The 10,496-nt window shown below is 37.2% G+C and overlaps 1 protein-coding gene across 1 annotated transcript; it reads left to right on the forward strand.

Annotated features, from left to right (window-relative positions):
* Nucleotides 1-638: 638 nt before the first annotated feature.
* On the forward strand, nucleotides 639-4,712 carry LOC120528542. The gene is made up of 5 exons (XM_039752723.1): nucleotides 639-680; nucleotides 2,647-2,837; nucleotides 3,667-3,781; nucleotides 3,872-4,218; nucleotides 4,528-4,712. Exons 2-5 carry the CDS (start codon nucleotides 2,648-2,650, stop codon nucleotides 4,626-4,628), a joined length of 753 nt encoding a protein of 250 aa, XP_039608657.1. The 5' UTR covers nucleotides 639-680; nucleotide 2,647; the 3' UTR covers nucleotides 4,629-4,712.
* The last annotated feature ends 5,784 nt before the right edge of the window (nucleotides 4,713-10,496 follow it).

Raw genomic sequence — 10,496 nt, forward strand, 5'->3', positions numbered from 1 at the left:
GACCTCAAAAAAGCACTAAAGAAAACATGCATTATATAATTGAGAAGGCAGCGAAACAATAAGAAGCGAGCGAGTGACATATACAACTATATTGATGAGTTCTGCTACTTCGGAAACAAAGCACGATGTAAACCTACACTTTAAATTAAGTTCATAGACAGGCTGCCGCTGGCATTTGTAATTTAGTGCCTGCCCATATAAGGCCGTCCGTCAGCGGCAATCCAATAGCAAACTCCCACTAAATATTCACGGGTTAAGGACTGTGCTTATGGAGAGGAAGATGAGATGGTCAGGGTGGTGTTTGACACAAACTCAGCGAAACTGCGAGAGAAAGTTTTAAGTGCCAGGACTAAGGTAACATTAAATAAAGCTACCCCGACAGCAGCTGACTCAGGAACAGATCCGGCCACAACATGGCAAAGTCGTATAGCAGTCACATTCTTTTTTTGACTCCGTAACAAATCCGTCTGTATTCCGGCAAGCTCAGTTCGTGCTTCTGTGGGAGGGACAAATGGATCCGCCCACATTTCGTCATGTAGATTAATTGACAGTTCAATCTCTTTCCACGAGAGCTTAAGTTAACGTGAGCGTAACACGCTTATGTTTTGAGTTCGCTCAAATTTGCGCCACAACGAGCAGTCTGAAAACATTTACAGACAACGGAATTGTTTTTGGAGGAAGTGAGTCAAAAATTCATTTTTAACAGTTGTGAGAAGTTCAAATGCTTTTTATATATAGTTAGCACTGCTAATTATTTTTAATGTGTCGCTATCATAGCAGGTTAAGATGAAATGTAATGAATTATGTTAACATGTCACTGTAATCATTTTTAGTATTTGTACATATTTAGGCCGCAATGTTAAATTCATGTGCTGAATATTTTAGGCTCCACCAAATAAGGGTTAGTAGGCGCTGTGTTCAAAATAATTTATTAAACGTTTTGTGTTAAACGTGGGCTTATTTCAGATACGCTAGAGAAAAAAAACGATTTAAGACATCATTATTTTCCTACCTTTTTGTTTTTCCCATGTAAGTGGCTTCGTGACCGCTGGAGAGGGTTACGTTAGTAAATCGTCAAAGCGCTGGGCTTTGTGAGATGTCAGAGGACCTACTAGTGAATCGAGCGCGACCGTCCGTTTGGGAAAAGAGGGTTGGGTGTTTGTCCAGCCAATACGGGGAAATGTGGTTTAGGCGAACCGCCAGTCATGAAACACTTTTAATTGAACGAACCTCGCCTGTGGTAGTTTTAAACTTTTCAGTGTCGGTTTAGTTTATGGAAGGTTACACAATTTAGTCTTTTCTGAGTTCTTCACTTTAATAAAGTGCTAGGATTCGGGTTGCACTCCTAATATTTGTACAAAAATTACATGATAAAAATATATAAACGATTTCTTTAATTTAGATACAAAAAGTACTAATGTTAATGTCTTTTTATTTAAAATATTTTAGCAGAATCCTGATGGGGATATATACTTTAACTAGCAACATTTATCAAGCATAATCTGTACATTACATGTATTTTCTCTGTCCTTTTAAAGTTAACGGTTGTGAATATTCAAATTAGAATGGTAAATATATATTCACATATATTGTATCTTGCTGGCTTCTGCTAAATAATAAAAAAAATCCTTGTAAATTATTAGTATCTTTTTTGTTATATTACAATTTAAGTGATATAGGTTACAATTTAACTGAGGGCGGCATGGCAGGAGTGCTGCCTCGCAGTAAAGAGACCACAGGGTTCACATCCCAGGTCCTCCCTCTGTGCAGTTTGCATGTTCTCCCCCCTGTCTACATGGGTTTCCACTGGGTACTCCAGTTTTCTCCCACAGTACACAGACATGCAGATTAGGTGGATAAAATAAATTGTCCCTAGTGTATGGTTGGTGTGTCTGTTCACCCTGCAATGCACTGGCACCCTACTATCCAGGGTTTGTTCCTGCCTTTCACCCTATACTAGCCAGGATAGGCTCCAGCAACCCCCACAACACTGCTCATCGTGTTAGAAGATGACTGACTGACTGACAATTTAAGTGATATGGAGACATTTACCTGTCAGTAATGATTTCATTTATTATTTGTGGTGGCTTTTGTATAACCCTGGTACACGTTTAAAAAGCTGTTAACTAAATGTGTTTGTAGATCTGTTTTGTTTAAGCAAGGATCATCTGCAGTAGTAGTCTTTATTTCATTACCTCTTGCATTATTGCTGATAGGTAGTAGCTATTTTTGTCATTTTCTTATTTACTTAATGCAAACCAGGGTTGCATGTGCTGCTGGATCCTATTCCAATTAGCATTGGGCCAAAGGCAGGAACAAATCCAGGACAGGGCACCAGGGCTATTTTTGTTTTAATGTCTACAGTAAAGATAACAGCATTTAATGTTTGAATTTTTTTTTTTGTATAAATTAAAATGTGGAATTTAAACATTTTTTTTCTATGGCTAATGGATAAACTTGCTGCACATTGCAAACTACCATACAAAGCTTATCTTTAATCCATAGTCAAAAAAGCATTCTTGGTTTTATTAAAATGAGGGGTGAGGATGTGCTAGGTGGTATCACCTGCTGTTTAGGTAATGCATTTTGTGTGCAACATGTAAATATTATGTTTATTTTGAGCATTGTCTTTTTTTTCTTTTGCAGGATGTTTCTGGTAGTTCAGTTTTTAGATGAACAAAAAGCTGTGTCAGTTATACCACAGTCTTGGTACAGTGATGGCACAACCTTTTGGCCAAATTATAAGAGCAATCAAAGACTCAACAAAGCAGCAAGATATGCTGAGGAACCATGCCCTGACTGGACCAAGCATGATGTTAGAGTACTAAAGTCCTACGGTAATTGCAATGTTCAAGATACGAGTCGTATGTCCCTGACTTGATCCCTTTCACCAGAGAAATATTGCTGTAAAATATTGATTTCTTGCTATGTTAATTTTTTTTAATAGAAAAGCAACAAACATTTGTCTAAGGCCTTATTTTCATGTTGCAATCATGTGATTTTTCACTGTCTCCAGGCCTCATTTCCAACAACCATTATACGTTCATACTAGTGTTCATGAGAAATCAGGGCCTAGTTCACACCTTTCACTAACATGCAACTCTAGTGATTATCCATCCATCATCCAAACCGCTATATCCTAACTACAGGGTCGCGGTGTCTGCTGCAGCCAATCCCAGCCAACACAGGCCGCAAGGCAGGAAATAAACCCTGGGCAGGTTGCCAGCCCACCGCAGGGCACACGCACACACTAGGGACAATTCAGAATCGCCAATGCACCTAACCTGCATGTCTTTGGACTGTGGGAGGAAACCCACGCAGACACGGGGAGAACATGCAAACTCCACGCAGGGAGGACCTGAGAAACGAACCCGGGTCTCCTAACAGCGAGGCAGCAGTGCTACCCACTGCGCCACCGTGCTGCCCTCTAGTGATTACATTTATCCAAATTGAAATTTACTCTTACTTTCTTACGTAGGTCTCTTACAATTTTTCCTAGTTTCACTTTGCTGGTTAAATGCTATGAAACTGTGATGCGATTACAAAAAAAGAAAATATGTGAATGCTAGATGTAAATGGGGCCTAGGTCGTAGTGATTTAAAAGATCACAGAAGTGATAATGTTATATTACATCACCTGATATTAACTTTTTTGAAATGCTTTTAGGAGATTACATGTCTGCATGGCAAGGGATGAAGAAGTCTTTGATTTGTCAAACTTCAGAATTGGATTCAGATGATGATGAGGATATAGGCAGGGTGAAAAGAGCTCCTAAACTAATGTAAGTTTGATTCAACTTCACATGTGTTTTATTGAATGTATGAAACGTTTGTTTTGAGTAATATATGCACATTTAATCTTCTGTAAACAGCCACTACTATGGTGACATGGACTGTGAAAGTGAACATGAAGACTTGGCTAATAAAACAAAAGTTCCCTTGACAAGATTTTCAAAACCTCAACAGTCAACTGGACCTTGCATGTTATCCCCACATTCTGCACCTCAGGTACCATCACCACCTTTACCATCTGTGCCACCTTGTTGCTCACCACCACATTCTTTGCTTCAGGTGCCACCTCCTTACCAGTCACTATTGCTCTCTGAAAATACATCTCAACAAATTTCCATGAGCCTTCCAAAACTGAAAAATACTTCTGAACTCTTCAAGCCTACTTACAGAGTGGATCGATGTGGAACAGAACCAATACCTTGCACTGGTAAGTTATGATCAGACTATTGATTGTACTTGTTTCACATATTCAACACATGTTTGAACATATCTATATGTTAGATACTTTATTAATCCCATATGGTATTTGTTGTCATGTTCATTTTGTGCCAGTATATTCCTTGATTTTTAGTGTTTTGGTTTTTAAGATGTTAAATTTTATATGTTCCAAAGGATGCTGTTTTAACATATATGAGAGTTATGTTTGCTCCAAAGTGCAAGAGTAGGATTCATTGCCTTTTCAAAGTATTCAAATGAATAGTATCATTTTTATATTTTGCTGGTATTTATTTTTCAGCTGCAGATCTTCATATCCTCACATTGCTTGAACATGTGAAGCACCAGCTGTCACAATTGGCTGTCATGATCAGTTCACTATCTGGTCGGCTAAACATTTAATGCTCACCTGATATGCCTGAGGAGGTCCAGTTTCCTTTGCAATCATTGGAGGAAGTGGGTGACTTTGAGGCCTGGTTGAAACAACCAACCAATGCTTTGAAGAAAAGAACATGGTATGGATTGCAAAGCTAGACTTTGTTCTCTTTCTGGTTTTGTTTAACTTAAAATATTCACTTGGATTGTGTCATAATTTTAAACAATTACTAATTCTTTTGTACATAATAGGACAAGACCAAATCTAAACATTATATGCTAATCATAGGCAAAATAAGAAACTGTAGAATCAGTTATTTCTCAATGGAAAAATATTTTATGTTTCTAAATTAGTTCTAAGGTATGGTATGACATGGGTAGAATGTCTGAAATAAGTCTGCACTTTCTTTTTTTTTCTTCAGTAATTATTTATCATGGGTAAGTACTGTATGTTTTACACACAATACCCATGTGACTTTACAATTATTTGTGCATGGAGCTGTAATATTTACATAAGTGTCATCCCAAATTTGCACTAATATAGTTGTTTTAACTGTTAGATGGGTTATCTGTTACAGGATGTTTATTGTGTAAGGGACTATGTTTAGGAAAATATTTAATAGCTCTATAGTGTCCTACAGTTACAAGAAAACTTCCTTTTACAATAACAAGAGTTGCAAATGTAAATGATGTCATTTGAGCTTTCTGAACATTACAATCGATGAATTTTGTGCTTCCTTTGTTATATACTGTACTATTATTATTACAAAATTAATGTCTACTGGATTGAATTACATTTAACATTATGGTTAATTATGAAGCGAATATTCAGCTGTTTTTCTTTTTTTACTTCGGAAAGTGTAACTTTTTAGCAATACTTGTCAGAATGCCAATCACATCAAAGTCAAAAGACAAATGCTTCAGAGTGACCATTGATGCTGTTTCTGCATATATTTTAGTATTTTAATTCTAAAGTCACTGCCTGTATATTATCTTTTGTCCTTGTAGATTTTTGTAATGGCATCTATTGGAGGACAAGATACCAAGCATGTCACTTGGAATATTCTTTCACATATTTTTGAAGATGATGTTGCAAAAAAGATAAACTGGAAGGGAGTTAATGAAAACCGGGCCTTCAGTCAAATGTCAACCAGAACCCTTATGCATAAGTATCAAGAAATCCAATTTTATGAGATTAGTCTAATTGTATTAAGATATTACATTTTATGCCTTTGGTGGCTCAGTGATAGTGCTGCTGACTTGCAGTAAGGAGACCAGGGTTTGCCTCCTGGGTCCTCTTTGCGTGGAGTTAGCATGTTCTCCTGTGTCTGCTCTAGTTTCCACCCACTGTTCAAAGGCATATAGGTTCAGTTTATTGTAAAATGGCCTTTGTGTGTGCTCGCCCAGTGATGGACTGGTGTCCTGTCCAGGGTTTGTTCCTGAATGTGCCCCAAAGCTAGCTGGTAAGCCTCCAGCCCCCCCATGACTCTGGTCTGAATTAAGCAGATTAGAAAATTACATATTTTAAGATATAGTATTTCAGATTTCTAGAAAATAGCAATTAATAAATAAAATAATTTTCCAGGTGTCTATCTAACACTTTCTGCTCCTTCTAAAACTCCTGCCACATTCTTAGGAGTTCTTGGAGTTTCCTCTACATCAAGAAAGAGCATTAGGAGTGGGTTTCAGGTTTTATGCATTTATAACAAAGAATCATATATTTAAAATGAGCTAATTGCACTATTTTATTCTCAACCCCAAATAATAAGTAAAGAATTAGAGAAAAACTGCAACCTTAATTCAACGTTACAATTGAATTGTTGTCAATATTTCCATATTGATTATTTTTACACTTTCTCTACAAAAAAAGTCAGTCCACAATCTGTACACAGCCTTCATTGATCAGTATTAAAATAAGTTCACTAAAATCAAGCATAGATGATTTCATATCATTAGTCAAACTTGCTTCTCCTGTATTCAAAACATGTTGTTGTGTGGTCATTATGCAGTAATGCAGTGGTTCTCAAACTGTGAGGTGGGCCCCCCTAGTGGGGTCCGAAGTAACAAAATGGGGGACGCAAAGATGTGAAAAATAGAAAACAAGAATCGAAAATATGAAAAGTACATCTATTGAAACCAAAACAAATGAACTTAAACTACATTTTGATGCTAGAAAAATAACTATAGAGTTAGATAAATGTCGATAAGTTAAGTAGGTATAATAAAATATGCATCTATGATATATCATTAATTAAAAAATTGGTATTAGTGGGCTCCTTTCAAAAACATTAGGGGTGCGATTAAAACTGTTATGAAAACTCGGTCGCAAATACTTAAAGGTTGAGAAATGCTGCAGAAGTGCCAATCCTTATTTCACTATTTCTATTAGTGGAAAATGCCTTAAAGCAACTGTTTGCCATTTAATGTTTCTGGTAATTATTTTTCTGTGTTTGCCTGTAGGTGCAGTTCGCCAGAGTCAAGTGGCAGCCAAAGCTACAGATGTGGACATTAATAAATTTGCCATTAGATGGTTCAATTTGGCATCTGACCGTGGTGGTGGTCGCAAGGAGCTGCAGGAGAGTGCAGGCAGCAGTGCCTTCTGAATCAGGACTGATGTACATACACTTTAGTAGTCAAGTTTATTGTTGTTCTTACTGTTTTGGGTAGATTTCATCATTTTGTACTTGCATCCTACACTTTTGTGTAAATGTGTTCATTTTATATTTCTATGTTTTAACCATGTTACTAGATATTTGAACTGTTTAAAATATATTGTATTAATTAACTGTATTAATATATTGTGTTTGTTTGTAATTGTAGTTACAGCTTTTGATCCATGCAACTGCACTGATTTTACATAACAAGACAATAAATAAACCAGTTATATACTCAAAGTTGTCATTCAGTTATTTTTCTCTTAGAATTTAAGTGTCTGGTATTAAAAGTTATGTAGGAGGGAATATGGACAAGAAAATACTATTTAACTCAACAGGGCATGTAGGTGATATTGCTATAAATTATGTCATGAGTTGCAGGTTTTTTCTTTTCTTTTTTTTTTCATGTTATGTGTTTGGAAAGTGCCACCAACAAAGGTATACTCCGCCAACTCAACTGGAGTTGAAGTAAGCTAGCATCTCTGTAGAATCATTTTTAGACCTTGATTAGTCCATTCCTTGATTTCCCGAGGCTGTTCTTATAGACCATGGCATAATTAGGTATAATTAAATATTAGGAGGATGACCCTGTGTTACTCTTTCATAAAGGCAAGATCATCATTTCATCTACATTCTTTCAACATTTCACCAGAAGTTAGCCCTGCTTGCCTTATCCAGATTAGAAGCTGAGGTAATTTCAAGAACTTGGCTCTACAGGGGCCAGATCTGGCACAGAGTCAGTCTGGGGCTGTAATGAATGTGTGCCAGAAAAGGCCCGGATTTTAACAGAATTATTTGATGCTGGTCCAGCTCTGGTTTAAATCTGGCCCAGGTAGAAAATCCTGATCTGTGCCGGTATTGGGCCGTTGTGCAAAAAGACACTGGACCAGGTTTGTATGCCAGATCTGGTCCTGATGTTATAGTATATCCAGGCCATATCTGGAACGGTGTCCATTTGCTGTCTGGGTATGGACATAGCACGAGATGGCACCAGCACAGCTGGGAACCTTCGATGCATGTACACCGAGCGGCTCACGTGAACTGACGCAGTGCACAGATAAAAGCAACAGTTCCAAAGAGCGCTGAACAAAAACCGAATTACACAATTGAAAAGGCAGCAAAAAATATGAAGCGTCTGATACATACAAGCATATTCATAAATCCAACTACTGCGGAAACAAAGCACACGGTGGAAAAAGTCAATGTCCCGCTAAAGGAAGACAGTGTAAAAAACCCGTGCATGCAGTGTGTCAGGTCTCAGAAAAGAAGAAGACGAGCTGTTTATTGATGCAGTAAGAAACGAATCGATGAATGAAACCTGTCATCTTTACAACGATTGACAAACACGGAATGTAACTTGAACACAACACATCCTACAAATACGAACCTGATTGAAAGAAATAATGATAATCAAATCCTTGATGACAGCAACACTCAGTAACACTCACAAAACAAATACTGTATATTGACAGTCATGTTACGTTATTTTTAAAATGTTCCCTTTTCTTTTTCTACCTTTTTTAACACACTACTTCTCCGCTGCGATACGCGGGTATATACATATGTATATATATATAACCCGATCTACATACTCGAATAATGGATACTTTATTCGCCATCAATGATTGTTTTGGTAAAGCCATACTCAGTGTATTCATTAGATGAACGGTAAAAAGTAAGAGCGAGGGAGGATGACTTATTGAGGCATGCAGGCTGTAGTGCGCGTCAACTCTATCTGAATTGCGCGATCACATTTGAAAAAATATATCTTTTCAAGTTCTATTTAGTCCATATGTGTCAAACTCAAGGGCCGCGGGCCACATCCGGCCCAGCGTGTAATTATATCCGGCCCGCGAGATCATTTTATATACTGTATTATTGTTATTAAAGCCCGGGTATATGAAGCACTGGTAACACAATAAACTACAGATCCCATAATGCAGCGCTTCAGCTGCCTTGCCGAACACTAACCGAGTTAATCAAGTGTAGCTTATGATGCTGCAAGTTATTGCGAAGCTAGCTCACACGATGCTGAAGAGAAAAGTTGATTCTGAAAATAGAGCCTTTAAAAACCGATGGAAGGCTGAGTATATGTTTACTGAACCCGTGTGTCTCATTTGTGGAGCTAATGTGGCTGTAATTACAGAATTGAATCTAAGACGGCACTATGAGACAAAACATCAGGGTAACCTGAATGCAATGCAGAAGATACAGAAAGCAGAAGAATTAAATAAGAATCTGACACTTCAGCGGACGTTTTAACCCGTGCACAATCACAAAGTGATTTCAAGTGAAGCTGCTTTTATGGGAGACACAAATGCACCAGTGCAACTTGCCCCACTTTCCCTGTTGCCAAGTAATGTTAAACCAAGTCGTCACTACGGTGTTCCCAAATACGCACTTTGCTGATAAACTGAGCGCACTGAGTTTGCACGGCGCTTTGGTGACTTTGAAGAACAAAAAAAGTCCGTCTACATGCGGCTCGAACCTTGTGCATGTTTGGTAGCACATATCTGTGTGAGAAGCTCTTCTCAGTGATAAAGACTAACAAAACAGCACACAGGAGTCGCCTCACTGATGAGCACCTGCAATCCATCCTGAGAATCTCCACAACACAGAACCTCACAGCAAACAGAAACGAACTTGTGGCCAAAAAAAGATGCCAGGCGTCCAGCTCTAAAATGACATCTGAGCAAAGACAACTGAATGATTTGATTTGTTATTGCTGAAAAGAACACATTTTATTTATATTTCCAGGTTTTGTTATGCAGCATGTTCATATTTGAATTTGTATCATTTTGACAGGATATATTTTAATGGAGAGCAAAATCTTTTGGGATATTTAAAATCTAAGTTTATTTTTTATATTAAATTACATAAGAGTAAAGAAATTTGAATGTTTGTTCTTTTAACGTTTACTTTATTTCTAACTTGTATAATTTAGACAGGATATATTTTTATGGAGAGCAAAATATTATAAGTTGTTTAAGGTTTGAGTTGATTTATTCACGAATAATATTCCTGTCTGTTTTTACCATTCCTACCAAAGATATTTGTGTCGACTAAATAAAAATTCCTTCTATTTAAAATTTAAATAGAACTTGAACAAATAAGATAGTTCATAATATCCACGCAGACTTGCACGTAAGAGCGGGAGTTATACGTTTTAACAAACAGCGTATTGCACTGATACGAAATAGCTGTGTGTGTATATATGTAGATATGTATGGATATGTATATA

This window comes from Polypterus senegalus, chromosome 4, assembly GCF_016835505.1.
Source record: "Polypterus senegalus isolate Bchr_013 chromosome 4, ASM1683550v1, whole genome shotgun sequence".
Classification (NCBI taxonomy): Eukaryota; Metazoa; Chordata; class Cladistia; order Polypteriformes; family Polypteridae; genus Polypterus; species Polypterus senegalus.